At 49.8% G+C, this 23,529-nt stretch overlaps 7 protein-coding genes across 7 annotated transcripts; 5 read left to right on the forward strand and 2 right to left on the reverse strand.

The window, feature by feature from the left end:
- Window positions 1-426: 426 nt before the first annotated feature.
- On the forward strand, window positions 427-2,285 carry ALT_8473 (MFS transporter; the record flags this gene model as incomplete). Its single annotated transcript, XM_033557020.2, has 4 exons — window positions 427-743; window positions 799-1,175; window positions 1,234-1,510; window positions 1,562-2,285. The coding sequence occupies 4 exons, from the start codon at window positions 427-429 to the stop codon at window positions 2,283-2,285; spliced, it is 1,695 nt and encodes a 564-aa protein (XP_033412911.2).
- Window positions 2,286-2,435: 150 nt separating this feature from the next.
- On the reverse strand, window positions 2,436-2,960 carry ALT_8474 (nuclear telomere cap complex subunit Ten1; the record flags this gene model as incomplete). The annotated part of the gene is made up of 2 exons (XM_033557021.2): window positions 2,436-2,790; window positions 2,875-2,960. The coding sequence occupies 2 exons, from the start codon at window positions 2,958-2,960 to the stop codon at window positions 2,436-2,438; spliced, it is 441 nt and encodes a 146-aa protein (XP_033412912.2).
- A 511-nt stretch (window positions 2,961-3,471) lies between these two features.
- ALT_8475 (ESCRT-III subunit protein SNF7) lies at window positions 3,472-4,310 on the forward strand (the record flags this gene model as incomplete). Its single annotated transcript, XM_033557022.2, has 4 exons — window positions 3,472-3,646; window positions 3,708-3,912; window positions 3,965-4,170; window positions 4,228-4,310. 4 exons carry the CDS (start codon window positions 3,472-3,474, stop codon window positions 4,308-4,310), a joined length of 669 nt encoding a protein of 222 aa, XP_033412913.1.
- Window positions 4,311-4,957: 647 nt separating this feature from the next.
- On the reverse strand, window positions 4,958-6,834 carry ALT_8476 (chromatin structure-remodeling complex subunit RSC7; the record flags this gene model as incomplete). The annotated part of the gene is made up of 3 exons (XM_033557023.2): window positions 4,958-5,546; window positions 5,608-6,694; window positions 6,786-6,834. 3 exons carry the CDS (start codon window positions 6,832-6,834, stop codon window positions 4,958-4,960), a joined length of 1,725 nt encoding a protein of 574 aa, XP_033412914.2.
- Window positions 6,835-10,162: 3,328 nt separating this feature from the next.
- On the forward strand, window positions 10,163-13,363 carry schA (serine/threonine protein kinase SCH9; the record flags this gene model as incomplete). The annotated part of the gene is made up of 3 exons (XM_033557024.2): window positions 10,163-10,236; window positions 10,592-11,884; window positions 11,932-13,363. The coding sequence occupies 3 exons, from the start codon at window positions 10,163-10,165 to the stop codon at window positions 13,361-13,363; spliced, it is 2,799 nt and encodes a 932-aa protein (XP_033412915.2).
- A 4,356-nt stretch (window positions 13,364-17,719) lies between these two features.
- Window positions 17,720-18,565, forward strand: ALT_8478 (uncharacterized protein; the record flags this gene model as incomplete). The annotated part of the gene is made up of 1 exon (XM_089600425.1): window positions 17,720-18,565. One exon carries the CDS (start codon window positions 17,720-17,722, stop codon window positions 18,563-18,565), a length of 846 nt encoding a protein of 281 aa, XP_089455318.1.
- Window positions 18,566-20,707: 2,142 nt separating this feature from the next.
- On the forward strand, window positions 20,708-22,763 carry ALT_8479 (uncharacterized protein; the record flags this gene model as incomplete). Its single annotated transcript, XM_089600426.1, has 3 exons — window positions 20,708-21,046; window positions 21,634-22,099; window positions 22,324-22,763. 3 exons carry the CDS (start codon window positions 20,708-20,710, stop codon window positions 22,761-22,763), a joined length of 1,245 nt encoding a protein of 414 aa, XP_089455319.1.
- Window positions 22,764-23,529: the final 766 nt, after the last annotated feature.

The raw sequence follows: 23,529 nt of genomic DNA on the forward strand, positions 1-23,529 counted from the left end.
CGTTCGATATATCGAGTCATTTCAGAGTCTAGTCCTCTTCTTATTCTAGTCTGCATGACGGTTTCTACCTGAGGCCCCACCGGCCCTTTTCCCCTACCACTGATCGTCTCAGTCGCTTTCACCAGAGAAATTATAAGGTCCATCATTTCTCTTTACTGCTCTAGCTCGAATCCCGTCTCTCTTTGCTGTCTGTCTTGGAGGTCGAGTTGTGCATCACGCGACATATTGCAGAATTCGCCTTGCATACAAACTCACATATTGCCGAAGAATGAGTGCTTGAACTATATAATCAATCCATATTGGCGACTGTACAACATCCCGACCCTCAAACACCCTGTATGTCACCTTGGTCTCGGAGCGCAATCCAACCACAAGACAGACTCAACAAACAGAACAGTCGACCCCATCACACTGCAGACAGATGAAATGTCGCAACCTAAGAAATGGCCGGAGCACAGCCAGGAAGAAGCCTTGCCCGCAGATGTAGAGTCCATCGGCGAGTCAACCACCTCCGACGATACAATCGACCAACTGGAAGCGCTGCGGACGCTGAATACACGAGCATCACGACTGTCAGAGCCGTCTCTGGCAAGAAAAGTGACTTCGATCGGTACCACTGGCACCACGGATCCCAACTTCGAGGTCGACTATGAGGGTGACGACGATCAAGCGAATCCAAAGAATTGGTCGTTCCGATACAAAGCCATGGCTGTGGCGTTCTTATCCTTCAACACATTGATTGTGTGAGTGCGTCGGCTCGCGGTTTTGGCTGAGAAGCAACTGACTCAACTGTTCCAGTGTCCTCTACTCGACTTCCTATACCTGTGGCATAGCAGCTATTGCGTCCGATTTCCACACGTCAGAGACTATCGTCACTCTGGGTTTGACCTTCTACCTGGTTGGCCTGGCCATCGGGTCGATGTTCATGGCTCCGATGAGCGAGATCTACGGCCGCAAACCGGTCTCCATCGGGTGTCTGTTTGTTTTCACCGTCCTGATTATCCCCTGTGCGCTTAGCAAGTCCGTCGAGGCACTCATCATCGTCCGTTTCATCGGCGCCTTCTTCGGTAGTGTCATGATCTCTAGTGCTCCGGGTATGGTTGCCGATCTGGTGCAAGACGACAAGCGAGCCCTGGCCATGTCCATCTGGAGTATTGGTCCTGTCAACGGCCCAGGTTCGTTGTTACCCGCCTGCTGGATGACAGCACCGTACAACTGACTCGAACACACTAGTGCTGGGCCCAATCATTGGCGGTTTCGTGACGCAGTATCTGGGCTGGCGTTGGATGGACTGGATTGCCCTCATACTGTCCGGAGTTGCGCTGGCCCTTTCGTGCGTCATGAGAGAGACATATAGCCCTGTCATCTTGCAGAAGAAAGCGGCCAGACTCCGCAAAGAGACGGGCGAATCACGCTGGTGGAGTCGCTATGACCAGAAGATGTCTCTGGGCGAGCTCTTGAAGCTGAACCTCGGCCGTCCGTTTGTCATGGCGGTCACCGAACCCATTTGGTGAGCTTGCCCCCTGCACACTAGGACTTGTTCCACGGCTGACATTGGCAGTATCTTCTGGAACATTTACATCGCCATCGTGTACGGTATTCTCTACCTCTGTTTTACCGCGTATCCCATCGTCTTCCGTCAGATCCGCGGCTGGTCCCTGGGCCTCTCCGGACTCGCCTTTTCCGGAATCGGCATTGGCTGCCTCATCACCATCGCCTGCGAACCGCTGATCCGCCGGCTGATCAACAGCCACAAAATCGACCCGGAAACGGGCAAGGTGGCCCCCGAAGCCATGGTATCCATCGTCTGCATCTCGGCCGTCCTCATCCCCGCCGGCGAGCTCTGGTTCGCCTGGACCTGCGCCCCCGCGTCAATCCACTGGGTCGTTCCCATCCTTGCCGGAGTTCTCTTCGGCGCCGGCAACACGGGCGTCTTCATCTATGCGTCCAACTACCTCACGCAGAGTTACGGGGTGTACGCCGCGTCGGCCATGGCGGGCAACTCTGTCATTCGGAGTATCCTGGGTGGTGTATTGCCCCTGGTGGGCTCGTATATGTACGCGGGGATCGGGCCCAACTGGTCGGGGACGCTGCTGGGATTGCTGGAAGTGGCCATCATTCCGATTCCGTTTGTTTTCTACAAGTACGGGTATAAAATCCGTCGGAAGAGCGCGCTGATTATGCGCATGCAAATGGATCAGATGCGATTGGAGGGGAAGCGGAAACGCCTGGTGCAGCGCGTTGAACCCAGCGCGGCAGCTGAGCAAGTGAAGATGGAGGTTTAGTCTTCTCAAAAAAGTGTCTAGAAAAGTGATTCACCCATGCATAGAGGCGTCATATTTCATGCAGCATAGCAGATAACCTAAATATGACTTATGTTTAATGACACCAACCACAACTAATCAATAGCAGACAAGACTCACAGAGGGTTGCCTTCAATCTGGCCTCAAAATCCTGCGCTCGACCTCCAACGCTTCCCTCAGAACCCTTTCATACTCGCCCAGCTCAACTGTACCCGCTGAGAAAACAATCACAGCCTCCACATACACCGGATTGGACATCATCAGCTTGCGGAGGACATCATGATCACCGCCGTCCGAGCGCCTCACATAACCCACGACATTGACCCAAGCCCCGACACGCAGTTCCTCCGCCGTCACAGATTCCAGAACCGCGTTGACATCGACGGCTACAGAAGCGGGTTCTGTTCCTGCGTTGGTGGAAAATCTACGGCGGGGATAGTCGTGTTCTAGGACTAGGTGGCCTGTAGGGACGTGATATGTTCTCACGCTAAAGAATATCAGCTAAATTACGTCTGTAGTAGACATACTAATGTCCTAGAGGACACTATACGCAATGCATGGTGAGACGCACCAGCCGAGAAAGCGAACTTTGGAGCCTGTCGGAAGAGAAGGGAGTTCGGAGAGAAAGGCTCTGGTGGAGGGAAGAGGGCCATTCATCCCTCGGTGATCTTACGGCCAGGTCATTCTGCTATGATATGATCTGAGGATGAATTTGACACAAGAATCAATTCTAAACGATACTCAACGATGTTAATGAAGGGGAACTGTAAAGATACCACGTGACGGTCCACCTCCGATAGGCTTAGTGCGCATGTCATAGGATCTTCCGCCGTGAAGAGGGGAATCATCTCGCCCGCTTGCTCTCTGCCTAGATAGCAATTACGCATGCTTGTTACCGTCTTGGTTGCAACCAGGCAACGGCCATTTTTAGTTCGTTTCTATTTTCCCATTACTAGATAATCCTTCGTGGAGTCGATCTACATCCAAGACACCCACTCCTTCAGTCAATCCAGTAAACCCCCTCCTCTATCTTACTGTTGTCTGCCTCCACCGCCTTCGACCGCTTTCCAGACCTATCAAGGCCAACGATAAGCCTCAACTAAGGTCCATCTCGCTCAAGCTCTACCACACCGAATTATAAAAGAGAGTAATATCTCTTACAGCCATAATGTGGTCCTGGTTCGGCGGTGCCGCCGCTCAGAAGCGCAAGGATGCGCCCAAGAACGCGATCCTCCTGCTGCGAGAGCAGCTGGACATGCTGCAGAAGCGAGAAAAGCACCTGGAGCATCTGATGGAGGAGCAAGAGGCAGTCGCTCGAAAGAACGTCTCAACAAATAAGAATGGTGCGCGTTTGCCTTAGGTTTTGTTCTTGTCAGGGAATACAAGATTAACTGTCTGCCACAGCTGCCAAAGCCGCTCTGCGAAGGAAAAAGGTCCACGAGAAGAACCTCGAACAGACAACCGCGCAGATCGCCCAGCTCGAACAGCAGATCTACTCGATTGAAGCGGCGAACATCAACCAGGAGACGCTGAACGCGATGAAGGCGGCTGGCGCTGCCATGACACAGATTCATGGCTCGATGACGATCGACAAGGTCGATGAGACGATGTATGTGTTTTTCACCATATAAACATCGGGTAGCCAGATGCTGACAGAATAGGGACCAACTCCGGGAACAACACCAACTCAGCGAGGAAATCGCAACGGCCATCACGAACAACCCTCTGGGCGAACAGCCCGACGAGACCGAACTGGAGGCGGAACTCGAGGGTCTCGAACAGGAGGTCATGGACGAGCGCATGCTCAAGACCGGGTCGGTGCCCGTCGCCGATCTCAACCGGTTACCTGCCGCCGGCAACAGAGAGCGTAAGCACCCAGCAGTCAGTTCTTCACAGACAACGACTAACAATGCATTGATATCAGTCGAAGCCAAAACGAAGCAGGCGGAAGAGGAAGACGAAGAGGCAGAACTGGAGAAGCTGCGCGCCGAGATGGCCATGGGCTGATCCTGAGCATTCCATCTGTCTCCCCGCCGTCTTTCCCTCCTCACATCCTCTTAGCAGTCATGCATATACCTGAATGGACTGGAGTTTGCCCCGCTTCCGTTACTTTTTCTTTCGAGTTATCTAGTCGGCGTAAATCGGTTTGCTTTGAGCTACGCGACTTTTCTACCTACCTACCTGTCATATTAACGTCCCCCACCCGATGGCTGAACGAAGTCTTATGTCCTTTTGATTAGCATCTCATTTGTCTACCCGATCGGGATTGAATCTGTCCTAGTACACCGTTAGGTAATGGTCCCGCGCATAGATACAATACACCGTGCAACTGCATTTCAAGGAAACGATCTCGATCTACAAGGCCAATATATATCCGATATCGTATCAGAAGGAATAGAATTTCTATCTGATGAGTGATGGATCACACGCGGCCCCTACCATTATTGAAATAAAAAGATGGATTAATAGGGGTTTAGCACACTTAAAATGAAAAAGTAAAAGAAAAAGCACCTTTTGTTCTCCTTTCCGTTGACGAAATACAAACCCTGCCCATGCCAGATACGATTGCGATGTGATAGCATAGAGAAATGAGGACCGCGATGAAAATGGAAAGTGGCGCGGCGAAGTACAGCAAGAATGGAAACGAAGGAAAGCTACGGAAACCAAGCATAGCTCTTCAGCGGCGTCGTGCGTTGCCCGTCGATCGCTTCGCTGCGCCATTTCGACTTCCATTCCCACTCGCGGGCGGCGGCCTCGACAAGCGCCTCCTTGCACTCTGGTGGCAGCTCCGCGAGGATCTCTGGGCCGACGAACTCCGGGTGTAGCGAGTCGGCGGTGCTGATGAGGCCGTTGCTGCCGAGATCGTGCACGTCGCCGTCCGGACCGGGGATGCCCATGTTGGAGTACGGAGGCGTTTCGAAGACGGTGTCGTGGATTGCGAACCGGCGGGAAAGAGCCGGGGGGATCGTGGAGAAGATGGTTTGAGGCTCGGTGTCTGTGGCCTCTTCGGTGGTGTGGTCGGTGGGTTGTTCGGCCTCGTCCTCGTCCGTTCCGTTTGTCAGGCTCAGCGTGGATAATCCCTTGGCGAGTCTGGCGGTGACCCGCGGGTCTGGGGGAGGAACACGCTCCCAGCGGGCGTGCGATGGCTGCATGATCTTGGGGTAGTGAATAGCGTTCGTGTGGATGTCGTAGACACCTTCCAGATTCGCGCGGCGCGCGTTCAGAATGAGCGAGTTGAAGGAACTAGTGAAAGCGTTTAAGTCATTTGTCTAACACAGAGAGAAGATGGGTTGTGAGGACATACCTGGCCTCCCGAGCATGCTCAAGCATCCAGTTATCGCCAGTCACAGTCACCTTGCGCTTTTTCGAGTCGATGGCCTTGCCGGTGGGTAGTGGAAGAGACGGGGCGTTGGTGTGGTAGACGCTGCTGGCTCCGTGCCACGCCACGTACTGGTTCTTGTTGTACGGCTCGCCTGGGGGCGGTAGCTTATCTTCAGGGACTGCAAGCTCGCCCTCGACATCTCCACGCTCTCTCGCCGCCTGGACGTTGTAGTCGTCGATGATCTTCCGCCCACCGACAATGATCTTGGCACCGAATTCGCGAAACACCGACCGAGCCGTCACGACACCGATGGCACGCCCTTTGTAGGAGTGAGGGATAATCTCTCGCTCGATGAGATCGCGTTTGGCCTCATCGTCGATGATAATCTTGTACAGGAGCTTGTGTTTCTGGAAGAACAGATACGAATCCCTGAACCCAATGCAGCGTGCCGGTTCCGTCGATAACATGTAAAGCCGATCTCCGCGGTTGAGGATGGTAAACGTCCGAACCCGGTATTCTCGGCCGTCCTTGAGCACACCGTTCTTGTCGACCTTGGTCTCGCCCTCTGGGTCGGGCGGAAGCGCCACCTCGTCGTCGATGACATCCATCATGTTCCCTTCCTTGTCGATCGGCACCTGCGTGACATGCGATGGGCCCCGGTTGCGCGCCCATCTTCCACCACTCGCCGCGGGGCGACCTCGTCGTCGTTTCGCCGGTGTGCCCGAATGCGCTGGCGGCGGCGCACTGCCGTCTGCCAAATCCCAGTCGGGAGGACGATTCTTGGGCGGACGCCCAGGACGCCGCTTTCGGGGAATCGCTGGACGGCCGAGATTTTGCGTGGGCGTGTCTGCTTGCGACACGGGATTTGATTCCTGAGCGGTGGATTCTGGGGCGGGTGTGGCTGGTTCAGGTGCTTTCTCTTCCTCCTGGGGTGATTCTTTTTGGGGTTCGACGTCGGACTCTTTTTCTGAGGGCTCGCCGGGGTCCTCAGCCGGTGAAGATTCGCGTGACGGGGGCGCGTCTGCCATTTCTTCGTCCGATGCGTCGGGGAGCGGCGGCGGTACATTTTCTACAAACGGCTGTTAGTACGTGGATTCGCGCGGTGATTGTTTTTTGAGCAGAACAAGGGGATGAAGGCGATGGAAGATAGGCAAGCATACTCATTGATTTGGCAGCTGCCTGCGCAGCTGCTCTTAACTTCCTCGCCATTGCGGATCAAGTGATGAGGTCCAATGCAGTGAAGCTTGAGATGGTCCGATGCTGGCAACGGATCTATCTACAGGGACAGCCTCACTAGGATCCATTGCAACTTGCGAGCTGTGCGGAGTTTCTTTCTTCCGAACAGCGCGCCGCGCGTTGTATGCCTCAGGCATGAATTGTCTTGCCACGTGTGATCCAACAAGGTGAAGCCCTAAGCCCTAGGCTACTTGGCATTTCCCTGTAGATTGAATTATTAATAATACCGCTCGGGATCGCCATGCCTGATGATGTCATCACCGAGATAACCGTCTGTCCTGTAATGCCTAAGGCAAGCCTGTCGATTCTATACCCGGATCTCGTCGATCACTCTCGTACCTTATGTGAACAGCTTACCAGGAGCACCCTGTGACATTGTACTGCATCAACATTGCAGTACTTTCTGCTTAAATGATGTGATCTCCTAGAAATCTCTTTGCAGCGACCATCTTCGCCACTGAAAACAGCTGAGAGAGGTTATCTCCTCCTCAACATCGACTAATCAACTATCAGTGACTGGCCAATGATTCGTGGGTATTATCGGAGCTCTGCATGCCGAAGATCCCTTACACAACAGAACTGCGGCTTGCAGATGACCTGCCTCTTGACCGAGTACAAGTAGCTTGCTCCTCATGCACGATCGTCTTGCCGAGGAGGGAGCTTCCTTTGGCGATTTACTCAACCAGGCAATTGTTGGCAGGTAACATTCCGTGAGGCGTCTGGCCTAGGCCACTTTTAGGATTCCTTTTCCTGCGTGCTGTGGTAGGTGGCTGCGTCCATGCATGGCCGGGAATGAGGGATATATGCCACGGAGTATAGGGGGAGCTCGATCGGAATCTATCGCCATGTACCAGTACTTGGGTGTCAAGGTGCATACAGCCCAGGAATGTTTGGGTAATAATACAAAAGTACTGGTCAATAGCAAGCTCAAGCTTGAGCACGATATGAGCGGCTGATCTCTCATCAAACCAGATATCTCAATGGCACATGAAGCCGCCAGCTGCTCCGGCAAGGTGTAACATCTTGGAAGTGTAGCTTTATTCCTGCTGAAGACTTGAACAGCTGCTCTGAACCGGTGATGGACTGATGTAAGGCAACCACTGGCTTGGGTGGCCCAAAATGAAATACCAAGTTTTACTTTTTACCAGCCTAGTTTAATAATAATGTATGTTTTCCACCATATGTGAGAATGAGCTCTGTGCAGATACTTTGCTAGTTGCCATGAGAGTGTTAGTTTGCTGTTGAGTAACCCCCCGCAGGGCTGCGTATGGTCTCAGAAGGCGGATATCCAGTGCTTAGTCCTGTAGGATGGTGAGAACAGGTTGGTTGTGTAACCATCAGCCTTGCTGAGCTGAGATCAGCGAAATATTACTGAGTAATTAATACCAATGCGAGAGCTCTCCAACAGTTGAGAAAATAGCAGAGCGACTTGTTATCAAACCCAGCCATGATGGATCTACAGATGTCCACTCTGAAGATAATGGATGATCAATGCGAGTCCGTCGAGTAACGAGACTGAACTCTGCAGACTAGAATTGGCCTTGATCGCAGTAACAACGACCGCCACTCCTCGGATATACCCCACATTGGCTTGGTAAAGGAGGGGTTCGCCAGTAGCGGATGTCCAGTACTAGGGAGTAGATATGCGTGAGGATGAGGGGAAGGAGGTAGGATTTGACGGATTGATAAGGCACAATAATACCGGCTGGAATTTGGAGATTATTTTCGAAGGGCAGATCCAGCCATCTATACGGCTCAAAGGAAGGCTTCAAGGCATCCCTCCATCGGTGTCTTGAAATATTGGAAACTATGCATACAGCCAGCTCGGCGATGTCCGCGGTACTTGAATCTTACTATTATTGACATGTCCCGAGCCGTCAGGCTGTCACCGACATCTTTATTCATGCCATGATCGAAAAGGGTCAGGCTCCTGTGGCTGCTGACCCCTAGGGATGAACCATATTTGATCGTATCATAGTATGGATCAGGTTAAGTCCAAGACTCTCCCGTCCTGTGGTTCGGTCAAATGAAAGGGCAGTCATTCGCTCATGGCATCTCCACTAGGGGAGGCCTCATTTTCCAGTACCTAAGAATGATCTTCTCCTGATGTCCCTAAGGCGCCAACAAGCTGACCGAGAGAGTGTTCCAAGTAGCTGAATACCGACTACATACTGACCCCTGACACAGGTAGAAGATCTTCGCCGGATATTCATAATGATTTTCTTACTAGATAGATGGATTATGGACGTATTTCCATATGCTTATGATCTCTGCGTGTAATGTTACCCACTTCACCAATGGCATACACAATGTTTTTGTAACATGTAGGTAATGCTCTATTTATTCTTGCCATCTCAACGATGACTACATAGCCCGCAAATATCTACAAGCATCTATACCCCCTTACCGGTTACAATCCAGCACCCATGATTTCAAGTGTCTTTAATCTGCATCTGAAATCCAGATCCCTCGTGCAGCTTGTCCCATATACGGAGTAATTCCCCTTTCAGCCGCTGCAGGTGACAGATCGAACATTTCCTTGGAGTCCTTTACATTGGATGGCGACTTCAGCATTTTATGTTCCCACGCCACCCGTCAAACCGTGATACTACTATTGAAGAAACAATAATATTGCTCGTAATCATCCTCAGCCTCCGCCATCCTTTTCTAACTACCAGCCTGTTTTTCAATAATCTCAAACAAGTCTCAAGTCTTCGGTAGTGGCCCATCTGGTGCTCTGAGTAATAATGTTCCTCGATATGATTCGAACACAGTGAAATAACTCAACCCACCAGGTCCCATACTTCTTGACCCCATTCCCAATCAATCAGAAGCCTTTCCGATCCTTTCCTCCTGAGAAGAAACCTAGTCACAAAAACATGTCTCCTTTGACTCCCTAGGAATAATCTTTTTTTTTTCTTTACTTCTCTTTATCTTCGTCTTCCTCCTCATCCTTGATCTTATTCTTCACCAACTTTCCATGAACCCATCTCACCAAATTTAAAGAAAGAAATCAATAAACCTCATGCACCGACTATAACCTGCTTTGGTGCTCTCTCCGCTACCCGATCGGATCCATCCTCCTTCCCGCAAACTTCCTTAGCTCGACATTGCCCAGCGACGTCGTCACAGCCTTTTTTTGTCGACTCCGCTACACACAACCTCCTCCATCTAACTATCTCAGCCACGTTCTTCGCCTCCAACCCCACCATTTCGGTTGAGTCGAGTCGAGTCGCATCAATTCTTCCATCCTTTTTCCTCCCTTTTCGACAAAACACCTCTGGACTCGAATGGAATCTCGATGATGGCCACTGCTCAGAGCGGAACAGATTTGCCTGCAGATGTGGATTTGGTAAAGCGGCCGGTATCGCGGAAGTGAGTAATATCTGCTTTATTTGTCTTGCTACTATTTCGTCTCCCCGTATTTCGATTCAACCTCAGGAAAGACGAATCAGCTGCTTTTAAATCTGGGATTTGAACAATCAATATACCTCCCGGAAAACATTGGGAAAAAAGGCCCCCACAAAGTGATTCACCACATTGTTTCGTCGCACCCCATTCTGTCGGCCTCAGGCTTGCTTATCCTCTCGGGACTTGTCGCAAGGCTTATGAACCGCAACAGAGCTGCCCGCCCGACTGTTGCTAGTTGTCATCGTCATATGCCCTTTTAGTCCTGAAAACTCGATGTTCTTTTGACAGCTTCTGGTGCGCGGCTTCTAACTTTCTATAGCAACCATCTGCAGGAGGACGATAACCAAGATACAATTGGTTCCAATCGGTCGACACCTTCTGGCATTGCAACTCCCAAGCCAGATCTCTCAGACAAACGCCAACCATCCATCATGCACAGTTATTTCCAGGTTGGTCTTTCTCCTAGTGATGACAACCGCCCTTCCAATTCATGGCTTCCTTCTTCTGAGACTCTTGCTTCCACCAACGGTATCCAGCCGGGTGCACACGCCACAGATACACGGGATGGTCAAGGCTCTGGACATAATTCATCTTCTGCGGGATCGTTTGTCATGATGGAGCGCGACGAGGCTTCGGACATGAATGCCTCTTCGGATTGCCCAGACAAGAAATTTGATACGCAAGAAATCTCACCGGGGTCTCTGCCTCCTACGAATCTGCCCACTCCCCCTTATTCTTCCGCCTGTTCCCTTTTGCAGAAAGAGTCGGAGGAACCCGCGTTGGCATCTTCGGCCCCCGAGAAGGGCATGGGTTCTATTTTCACTGCTTTGAAGAGCTATCTCGCTCCGGGCACAGCCACCAATCCACCTGAATCTCAAGCACGCCGTCATACCTCCCATCCAGTCTCTAGCATCTCCGACGACCCCGTCCTTGCCTCTCACTTCTCCAACCCCTCACTCCCTGCTTCTGCGGATTCCTTTAGTCCGCCGGAAGCTCCCCTACTTGATCATGAGAAACCACATGTCTCCATGTCATCTGAGAACCTCGCGAAGCTAACTGGAAATGTGTCTGATCTTTCTCATCCAAAGAACACACCTCCTCTTACCCCTCGCGCCATGTCCAACGAAGGGTCCGAAACTGCTAAGAACCCGCCTGTTACATCATCATCTGAGGCGCACCCTTCCTCGGAGCAGCCACAGTCCGACGAGATGGCCACATCCGCTGACGAAATTGCGGGCAAACTCAACGATGCGTTTCCTTCCCCGTCAGAGACTCCGAAGGCAGAGCAACAATCTGGCCCTTCTGTCGGCTCCCTCAAGGGAAAACTCTACGTCAAGATTACTGAAGCCCGCGGTCTCAGACCAGGCTTTGATCCGTATGTGGTATGCGTGTTCGAGTGGAACGAGGTCATCTCCAAGAGTGCCCAGGATGAGGAAGAAGCGTCCATCGAGCGCCGAGAGAAGGAAAAGGAGAAGTCCGAGCGCGAGGCGGGGCGGCCGATGGCGATTCCGATGAAGAGCCGCCAGAGCAGCAACAACAGCGCAATGGAGGGTCACGATTTCAGGGGGAAATCGCCCGTCACAGATCCGCATTGGAACCACGAGGCCACTTTGTATGTTTCCCCGCCCGGTCGCTTGTATTACTGGCTAACTAGAACAGTGACGTTCTTGGAGAAGAGTCGGAGATCGATGTTTCGGTTTATGATCGCAACAACCAGGAAGCGTTCCTTGGGCACGTACGGCTATCCCTGAACCTTAAGGAGGATCACAGTCGGTTGGAGGGCTGGTTCCCATTGTCGGCGCGTGGAGCTGGCGATTCTCAGATCTCCGGCGAAATTCACCTGGAGATGCTCTTCGAGAAGACGGAGAAGAAGCAGGTGGGACCGAATGACTTTCAGATTCTGAAGCTCATCGGCAAGGGGACATTTGGACAGGTGTATCAAGTCATGAAGAAAGATACGCACCGGATCTACGCCATGAAGGTTCTGTCGAAGAAGGTGATCATTCAGAAGAAAGAGGTCGCTCATACGCTAGGCGAACGCAATATCCTGGTTCGGACTGCCATGGCGGCTTCTCCCTTCATTGTCGGCCTGAAATTTTCCTTCCAAACACCCACCGATCTGTATCTCGTGACAGATTACATGTCGGGTGGCGAACTGTTCTGGCACCTGCAAAAGGAAGGGCGCTTCCAGGAGGCGCGGGCCAAGTTTTACATTGCCGAGTTGATTCTAGCTCTCCAACACCTGCACGACCACGATATTGTTTATCGTGACCTAAAGCCCGAGAACATCCTGCTCGACGCTAATGGACATATTGCGCTGTGCGACTTTGGTCTGTCCAAAGCCAATCTGACGCAGAATGATACCACAAACACGTTCTGCGGAACCACTGAATATCTTGCTCCCGAGGTCTTGCTTGATGAGCAAGGGTACACGAAGATGGTCGACTTTTGGTCGCTTGGTGTTCTAGTCTTCGAGATGTGCTGCGGGTGGAGCCCATTCTACGCCGAGGATACCCAGCAGATGTACAAGAACATCGCGTTCGGCAAGGTCCGTTTCCCTCGGGACGCACTCAGCACGGAGGGTAGGAATTTCGTCAAGGGCTTGCTGAACCGAAACCCCAAGCACCGCCTGGGCGCCAAGGGAGATGCGAAGGAGCTGATGGCGCATCCCTTCTTCCATGACATCGACTGGGAGGCGCTCGCCCGCAAGGATGTCATCCCGCCCTTCAAGCCCAAGCTCAAGTCTGACACCGACACGTCCAACTTTGATCCCGAGTTCACCAACGCTCTTGACAACAGTGCCTCGCTGAACGATCGCGCCGCTGCGTTGGCTAATGGATTCATGCCCGCCTCCACGCCACTGTCGCCAGGAATGCAGGCCAACTTCAAAGGCTTTACCTTTGTCAACGAGAACTCGATCGATCACCACATGAAGCACGACCCGAGCGACCACATGGACGAGGATCCGGAGACGTGGCAGCGGGCACACCACCACGGCAGCTCCACCGACCAGCGCATGAGTGGCACCCACAAGAACAACGATGGCGGCGAGCCGGGCATCTTCAACGTTGATGATAATTTTGATATGTGATAACGTCCTCAAGATGCATGACACTGGAGTTTTATCTTTTTTCTTTCCATTTCCCGACTTTTGCATATACTACCTTGTTCCCGTTTTGTACATGCCATCCATCCGTGGGGTGTTTCGAGACCTGGTGCTCCCTTTTGTTGACTCTATTACAAGTGATATGATCAAACTTTGGCTCCATCTACGACGACCTTGTGGACGAGACCTTGTGGGCGAGAATAATGATCTTTCGCCGTCGACCGGCTTCATAAGCTCGATGGCCCAACGGGCTTTGCTTTCTCCATTTTTCCTTTATCTATCAACTTTACAGACCATCCGGATAGATGGGTTAGATATCCATTTGAGCCAGGCTACCTACATTCTGCAAATGCTTTTTTTTCCTGGAGGTTGATTGGCTACTGCTTTGATCTTATACAACAGAAACAGCGACGGAAATTTTACACACCCGTCTGGCTCGGTTGCTTCCTTTCTTGAGGTCGCTCTGAGGAAGTGTTGCTGTCATGTGTTTGAGATTGCTCGGTTCAGATAGCCAGGTAGCTAAATGAATGTGACCCAGCAATCGCTGGTATTGAATGATTACTCCTTGTTTAGTAGGCTCGCATGAGTTAGAATACAAGCAAATTGACAACAATAAAGTCAAGACAGTATCCGTCCTGATCAACGTCAAAGACTCTACTCAATTAAGGCTGCTGGGAAAGTAGCAACACGGGATTGGGATTGCTTCGTGTACGATGGACAAGAGATCCCGTAGTTCACTGTGGTCAAGCGAGCCATCATCGTCCGCCAGGATAGACTGAATAGATTCTGTAGGAGATATTCTTTGACATCCATGAAGAAAATGTTCATTACAGTAGTGAGAGATACATAGTTTTTCGAACTGCTGATGATTTCGATTGTCCAGTCATGATAGTATAGAAGTATTCATGAACTAGTTTTCGGGTACATTCACTTGGAACATCTCAGCTCTTTGACTGGTTTTGGGACACTTCAAGTGTGTTCATCTTTGCCGTCTAGCTCTGAATTCCATTATTTGAGTGCCTCTCCTCTTAAGCAGGTAACTATCTATCAAGGTTCTGACTGATCTTGGTCATTGGTCTTGAGTGCTCCATCTGAGAGCTTGACGTGGTTGTTCTAATACATAAGGCTCGATTGTTTTCCGTGTGTCTATCGTCGGCACCAGTGGGCTCATCTTCTATGAATGGCTTAGCCAATTCAAGAAATTCTGCTGAAGGAATCTCCTTCGTTATGCTTCCGTTTCTCTGATTGAATTTGTATCGTTCTACTTGCGCAGTGGCAAGTTGGAGTTTGGCCTGGTCAGACTGTGCCTTATTGCATGCTGTCAGGCTCAAGACCTTCATCTCTATTGCATGCTGTCAGGCTCAAGACCTTCATCTGGTGCTGAGCTTTAAGTTATATAATGGGTCAGCCTTTCATTGGCCTTTCTTTGGCCTTTCTGTCGGTACATCGTTTGATGTTGTTAGGCGTCCAAACGGGTAGGCCTTCTGAAGTGGCGAGAAGACTCAAACCACGAGGTAAGCTGCAGTAGATTACTTCAGCGAGTAAATATACTCTTTGGTTATGGTAGGTATGCGTCTTCGCTGCTTAAGCCGTGAGGCATCCGAAAAAGAGTGCCAAACTTCATGATCGGCTCGGGTTGCCTAACCAATAAGTTCCCGTGATATGACTTCTCTCCATGAATAGTTAGCACATGAACGTGATGAATGAATACGGCGGTATTCTCTCATATGCTGCCTGTTTCTAGCTCGATATCGTGCGTATGCCTCTTCTGACACGCGATACTTGGCACGTCTCCGCCTCATGGAGCAATTTTACTCCAAGCTCACTGTCTTCAAGCGTCTCCTACTAGTTGCCTGAATGATTTCATCGAGACAGCATCGCTAATAGTCCAGTGGTCACGTTGCCCTTCCGTGAGGCATGTATGTGAGCAGGCACCGTGCCAATTAAAGACGGAGTTTGGGAATCCAAATTGGCAGGCATTCCCAAGGTCGTAGGAGACTCGTGGCATATATCCGCCAAGTAGGCTACAGTGTATTGCTTCGGCTAGGAAGCATACTCTCTGGTTATGGTTGACTTCTTCGCTGCTTAAGCCTTGGGGATCTTGAGAAGAGTCCCAAACTTCACAGTCGGTTTGGGTTGCCTAAGTAGCAATCTTCGATGGTATGATTTCTCCCTATGAATAATTAGCGCATGATGTGATGAATGAGTGGGTGTTGACATACCCTGGACGAACAGACTTGTCATGTTCTTTATGGCATGAAGCCCAGCCTCCGAATTGAGACTTTTTTTTGCTCACTTGATATGGAGCAAACTCTCCATAGAGGCCCATAGAGGCTGACGTCCGTTTCCAGTTCTTCGCAGGGACAATGCGCTTTGGCTTGGGGTTAAGCAAAGCCTTCTGGGCCCGGTAACTTCTCATTTGGTCCCTTCCATGAGCTCTTCTGCTGTTATCCCACTGCATGTCAGTGTGATGATCTCGCAAGTATCCATGATGAATGATGAAATCTCACCTTCGGCCTCGAGACTCTCAGAGTCATGTCTCTGCATCAGATAAGCAACAATCTGCGCCGCCTTTTGGAACTGCGGCTGGCGTAGCCTCCTTACGAGGTATCGCCTTGCACTCAATGAAGGAGATTATCCCCATGTAACCCCCATGTAACCCCCACGTAAGTTGCAGTACAATATCAATTAAAGCAATGTATAGGCTGTTTGGCTCAAAGCCTGAGCTTGACAGATGTAAATAGTGGGCGATGGGTAGGGTAGAGGTAAAGATTTGGAGAGAGGGGAAACGGAGTAGAGCTCTGATTGCTAGCTTTGCTACATCTACAAGAGATAATTATATTCACTAAGTTTGAAGTACTGACTGTGAATATAGTCAATGTATCCCAGTAAATTCAACAATAAAAGCAGGCAGTGAATGGAAGCTTTGGAAAAGGGGACTGTATGTTTGGATGGCAAATGGCTCTAACCTTCATGAAAGAGGTGATTTAATGCAGTAGATATTGAGACCCCCTCTCTAAATACTATAAGAGTGCTACTGCTTGATTGACATTCTTACTTTCCTGTTGATATCAACCAGCATCCAACCAAGTATACTCTTGTCGTCAAAACGCTATTGAGGTCTAAGTAGCCCTAATCGCTACAACTCTCTGTGTCTTTTGAAGCTCCCAACTGATTCGATGCTCAAGACAAGCCACAAACTGGTTGGCTAGGGCTCTTAGTAGATTGATCAATCCCTACTGTATGTAACTGGGTATATCTTCGAGTTTTGTTTGTCGATCTGGAGGATTGACTCCAGTGAACAAAGAATAGCTTGTTCAGATGACGACTCTCTAACATCCTCTAATGTCTTCCTTTCTTTCTGTTGTAATCTAAGGTTGATTGTCTAAGATGCTCTGTGTTACTGCTAGAATAACTACGCATCTTGTAGAATCAGTGAAATGAGACGCTGCCTTATATTCTCCTCTTCTGTATATAAGACTATTCACATTGTGCACTCGTTCTCCAGAAGGACAGGTTCTTACATTACTGTTTCTGCGTCTGTCCATCTGGAACTAAACAATGGGCTTTACAAACTTTCAAGCTCGGGTAGCCATCACTCTTGGTTGTCTGAGGAAGAGCCGTATGTCCTACCACTGGAGGAGAACATTGAATCAGTGGACAGATGCTGAAATTGTCGCCCTCTTCGTCAAGTTTACACCGGATTCTGTCAAGGAGATGCTTGACCGTGAGGATCCCCCAAGTTTCCAAACTCTTCTTAAAACCGCCTGGCAACACACCACTGAGCCAGGGGTGTATATGAAGCTTATCTGTCCTGTGCAAGAAAATACCACTTCTCACGTACATCGGATCTGCAACCAATCTAGAAGGAGGGTTGAATTACCGGCGCTCTGAACATGAAAAGCCGGTGAGCCTGAGTAGGTACTTTGGCCATCAACGTGGTTTGATCATTGATCCATCGTTCTTTGCGAGAAATCGTACCACCGTAGATTGATGCTTGAACCAGGTATCAAACGTCGTCTGGAGTTTGGTACACTGTTTCTCATACCATGAAGCCATAATCTCTCCGAGAATAACATAGCGTTTACGCGGCGAATATGCTTACTTGCTGAGGCGGTCTATTGTAGTATCTTGGGAGGATACATGATAACAGCCCCAGAGCAGCTCCGAATCGCGTGTCCGTACGGGAACCCTAGCTCCGTTTTCGCATGGAAAGGAGCATGCTCGCATTCCTGTCTGATTGAATCGCAGAGGGCCCATTACAGGTATCTCAAGGGTGACACTAAATATCGTTCAGCCTTGGCTGTACGCAATGGCACAGAAAGTGCGGAAATAAAAGAGATGAGGCTGGCCTCGCTTCGTCGACTGTACCATGAAAAACGAGCTGCATTGACCGAGGAGGAACTAGCGGACATCAGAGAAAGGGGCAGACTCAACATGAGAAAGCTGCGTGCTCAAAACCCGGAAAAGTATCGCAAAACAGAGGCGCAAAAACGCCGCTGGATGGAGAAGGCTCGTCTGTACGCCCAAGAATACAGAATCAAGAATGCTGCTGAGATTCGGGCTAGACAGGAGGCGTTGTCGGAAGACGACAAAGCAAAATGGCGGGCCCATAGGGACGCCCAAACGCGAGGCTACCGCGCAAAGAAGGCTTTGCTTCAGCCCAAGCCAAAGCACATCGTTCCGGAGAGAAACGTAAAACGAAACGCAACTCGAACTCAGCAGCGGAAGAAGGACGAGCTCCACAATATGAAATCCTTGTTACAAACGAGGATTAACCGTGCGGGGAAAGCCTATAAACAAGCTCTGGAAGCAAATGCTGCTGATCAGGCCATCATCTATGAAGCGAAGATTCGACTTGCTGTTGCTGAAGTCGATAGATATGAGTTTAACCTCGAGAATGGCATTAAAATCAGACACTCCGCGTCTCGGGAATTTATCCAACTAGCTCAGGAAGCTCGGGACATGTCAGAAAGTGCAGCTTATCTCCACGACAACAGACATTCTGAAGTCGATCATAGTTCTTCAGACCCTGAAGACGACTTCGACATACATATGGATTTGAGAGACGATGGTTGTGTCCAAAGCGATTGCTCTGCGAATCACTTTGGTGATTTCGCGGACGATAGCTTTGACGGAGATGACGACGCCATCCAGCAACCGGATGTTGAAATGTCAGTCATGTAAAGCGCTGGCAAACGCTTTGTGACAGAAGAGGAGCGGCGATGCAAGACGGAAATGAGCAGCCGAAGAAGTCTCATCGTATTATGGGACATGATGCTTCGGCAGCGAATTCGGTACACCAAGAAAGCCCTCGAATCAATTTGGGTTTCAGCAAGCTTTCCAATGGGGTGCGCTCATTCTCCTCTTCTATCAGGACCTGTCTAAGCCTTACTGTAGTATGATGATGGCTTAGATTTTGAGAGGGTCGTAATGAAAGAGCTGCATAGTCAAAGATCCTATCTTAGCTATGATCTCTTTGGCCTTGCAGACGTTGCCAGTGGCAGTGGGAAACAATATAATTTAACCAATCTATTCCAGAGCAGTTCGAGCTGAAGACAACCCTCTCCCAGTCATCAAATATCCCATCTCTTCCACTACAGACGGCGCTAGACATCTAAAATCCCATTTCTGAAGATTTGACGCTGACAGTGTACAGTAAGAGTGTCGAAAGTCCGCCGGTGGTGCAGCAAGGCTGAAAGGATGCATCCAACTGCTTTATTCTTCATACTGGGAACTCAAAGACACTGAACTACATGTATATGTCCTTTATGATCTGTATCTCTTGCAGCATACTCTTCATTAAATTTACATTGAAGTATTGCCTGCCTGTTCAATCAGCATGCCATTCACCTCCCCAGAACAATCAGTTCAATAGCTGAATCATTCACCTTGTTTGCTGGACCCGCCAAGCAGTATTTGCGTTTAGCTCACTGGAGTGAGTGAATCTGGCTTTGCTAAGAGGGATTACTAGATGTGAGGCTAGTGAAGCAAGCAAGATGCTTGAGGTATATAGAGCCCCTTAACCCCCTAAGCAATCTGCATCTCTTTTCTCTCCGTCGACTTTATCATATCCAACGAGGACAGACCCTGAACCAAATAGCCTATACATGGGCTTCTGGATCTCCCTGTTATCTTTGATATCCGTCAGGCGTCTCGCTCTTTGCCTCTATGGCTGGGTGCTGGTTCAATGGAACCATTGCATCGGAAGCAATATCTTCCTTGGTACTATTGGAAGTGACCAAGATTGCTCGGATCCTTATCTTGGAGCTCTTTCCAGGTTCAAAACTGAAGGTATGTCTCCGGAGTGTCACATCAAGACCGAAGGTGTTAACTGTTCATTAGTCTCTGGATCGATCTTTTAGTCAAAGTTTCGAAAGCAACATGCATTTCGGATCTGCCATGGCGGATTCGCCGTTGAAAAGGTTTGTCTTGGAACTTCACTTCCAACTGCATGATACTGACTGTTCGTCAGTTTGCTTTGATCCTTTGGCAAACGAGATCTCCAAAGGAGCGGCTCAGGGACGGACGACAGCTGTTTTCGTTGGCCTTGTGGGCGTTAACATCCCACATGTTGAGCGCCTCATGCCCTCTACATCACAGCCACCCATGAGCAAACAGCAAAGGCATTTGAAATGATTAGTATCTTTGCGAGAGAGATACTAGTATCATTGTCTGTTGCTTGACGAGTACAAACACAAATACAGAGGATCCAGATTTTGTGTCTCTACGGGACTATGACATCGTGGTCTTGAGCAATTCCCTGGTATAAGGTGCAGCAGCACATATAAAGGATGTCCTTAGTATTAACAGGACAAAAGTCATCCAGGCTTGATAATGGACCAGGGCGATGACTATGAACCCCCTGAGGATTGGCCCAATGTGATCAGAGTGACGGCACATTTCTCCACGAATTCTTTCGCTTATACGTCTCCTGCAGGTGTTTGCTGGATTTTGTCAAGAACTTTCACGCCTGCATGGGACAAAGCCAAGAATAAGTAGCCCACTCAGTGATGAGGGAGGTAGAGTTTGACTGCAACAAAATCTCATCTTGAACGCCATATGACATGGAAAAGCATTAAGGTCAAAGCGCATGATGACGCATACAGCATCTTCGAGGTCACCCCGTCTGGAAAAATTGCTCTGCCATCGCCAACATGGCCCAAAGGAGGCCATTCCCTATTGGAACCAAAGGCATGACCAACGGAACTCTACAGGAAAGTCTTCACAGAGACAGGTCAGTCTAAGTCCTTCTCGAACGAGCATTACGAGCCAATGGATGATAATTATGATCCACTAGAAATATTCCCAGATACTGACAAAGAGATCATGGCCAATTCGAATGATAACTACGGCGAAGGCGAGTACATATCAGCAGCAGAAGTTGTTGCGGCAGTCCGCGCTACCAGACATGAAGCTGAACCGATTGGTACACTGAAGGAGGATCACATTGATCCAAGACAGCGCAGACTAGTCTTTCTGCGTTCCGACTACAACGGCGTTGCCACCTTGCGGCTGGTTAATAGCACGATTGCGAACACCAGACCTACCTTGTCTACAGGAGCTCGAGGAACGCGCGGCTCAGTAAAATGGCTGCAAGTCGATTACTTTCGCGAGCTTATCCAACTCAGCCCTCTCACTTTCACTAAGGACAAAGTCGAGAAATATGTGTTTTATCAGCTGAAAGCAAGGGGTATCACTCAGAAGTGGCTGATACCATCATATGAGCTCTTCAAGAGCCAACCATACCTGAGGATGGCATATACATGCTGATCGTGTCGAACGTCTTACTCAGAATCAGTTCTACATCCCTACGTTTCTTGATCGGACCACTTCGCCAGCTCACTTTGTGAAGCCAATGGAAAAAAATGTTGGAATTGTTCACGGGCGTCTCGCCAAATCTGTGAATGAAATGGAGAGCGGATCAAGCACGGCCATTTCAGCTCAGGAAGTTTTTTCATATACAACGTAGTAGAAAACCAAAACAACCACAAAAATGGCCAAGAGAAAACGAGGCTGGTAATGCAAAGGGAAAGGGGAAGCAGAGGACTACCCCGGCAAGTATTGCCCTCATTATGTCCCGGAATTGAGTGAGAGCTCAAGGTCTGCTCGTGATAAAAGCCGGCAAAGACCATGAGGCCGGTGGTCCATACCGTGCAGCTCAAGACCAACTCGTCTTTGCCCCAGATGAGTGCGATCGAGTCGGAGGAACCGATACTACTTCCCGCATCCACTGAGGAATACTCGGTCTCTAGGGCAAATCTCGCGATGCTGGTTATATTCTCGGCCCAGCACCTAAACTCCACAAGACACCTCTTCTTGCGGATTTCGATTACAGAAATCTTGCGATAGGCCACGACACGCATTTTGATATTGACTTCTACGCATATGATGCCAGGAGCAGTGGGGAGTGGAATGTGGTGGGAACATGCGCATCACGCAGTACATTCGAACGGGTCTACAAATCCTTCCCCGACAGACACCCACAGCTGCTTCTTCACGGGAGCTTGGCTAACCAAATGCTCACCCGAATGATCATCTTTGACCCAAGACGCCGGCCTTTCTCCGCTTCTAAGCTCGAGCGTCCCTCTGAACTCGAGAGGAAGGAGGTTTCTCAATCCATTCTCGACTCGTTGTACGAGACCACGGGTGCCAGTGGCCCGACGCCAAGGGATGCAACACGCTTTTATACTTCGAACGAAAATTGGCCTGTCCAAAATGGTCTGTATGGGCAAGGATTTATCGACCTTTTTATTACCGGACAAATCTCCAGTCAATCGGGCAGTGGATTTGCGAGATTAGCGCGACGACAGACAGGTTCAAGCTCTGGGTTTATCACGGCGACTACAGGACCTCTGCCGGACACAACGCCCACATCATTAATGGCAAGCTGATAAAGCAGGATGACATCTTCGACGGTTAACTACAGAGGGCTAAGGTGTTAGTATTAACAACTTATCAGAACTTGCAGATTCGACATGGCCCGTCCGCCGCAAAACAGTGCTGTGAAAAGCGCAAGTTGACCTATGATCCGTCTCAGTCACCACATGGCTGGGATGGATGTCTGTCCCAACTTTTCAGCATGGCAGTCTTTGATGAAGCGCATTTATTGCGCAACAAAGGCTCGCAGATATCAACCACAGCAAAATGGATGAAGGCATCCGTCAATCTTCTGCTAACGGCGACGCCGTTCTTTAACGGTGTTGTTATCTTTTCGTCTCGGATCAAGGAAGCAGAGCGGCTTGAGACCGTTTTGGCTGAAACCCAGCATTCTGCTCCGGTCATTGACTGTCAAGAGACCTCTATGGAGCGGCACTCGCACATTCAAGAATTCAAGACGTCGGCTACCAGGTCCTGGGTACGGTTAAGTCCAAAGCCGCTATGAGCCTCTTTTGGAAATTCGCCGTCTTAGGGTCATTTCATGTGTCAACAGTGTATATAGCTTTACCATAGTTCAACTCATTCTCTACCAGAGCTTTATAGTGTATACATAGTTTGATCGGCTTTGATCCGTTTCATGAAGTCCAGGTAATTATTGCAGAGCGAATAATCGCCTGTATCGACCCCGGGCATACGTAGAGCAAGCGAGTACGCCGACAAAGCTTTCTGAGCTTCGTCATTTATTGCTCTAGCTGAGCTGGCAACAGGCATGTGCAAGATCTTAGTTCAGAGTTTCACAGATAAAGGACTACTGGCCTGGTAGGCGCCTGTGCGTAATCTATACACTGGCGACGATACCAGGTGCATGAACAAGTCGAAATAGATCGTTATTTTCATTGTTTGTCGTAGCATGACATGAAGCAGCGGCCGTAGTTTCTTTGGAGAGTCGTAGTTCGCAGAATTGTAGCTCAACTTTGAAGGACTAGATAAGAGTCAACAATTTAACTACAGGGCAAGGATAATATAGAACAAGACAACCGTTCTCTATGCATTGGTCATTGATGGATTGATGGTTGAGGTACTTACATTAACAGAACTTAAAAATGAGATGAAAGCATCCTCCGTACCGGGCAGCATTGGGTGCCTGAGGACGAAAATTTACAGACAGAGGGTGACAGGGGGAGTACCGAATCCACGTAAGGAAGGTACTCGACGGGATATCAGGATAGCTACACTACGGCTTTAAAAAAGATTTTGAGACATGAAAATGA

This window comes from Aspergillus lentulus, assembly GCF_001445615.1.
Source record: "Aspergillus lentulus DNA, contig: Alt16, strain: IFM 54703, whole genome shotgun sequence".
In the NCBI taxonomy this organism is placed as follows: Eukaryota; Fungi; Ascomycota; class Eurotiomycetes; order Eurotiales; family Aspergillaceae; genus Aspergillus; species Aspergillus lentulus.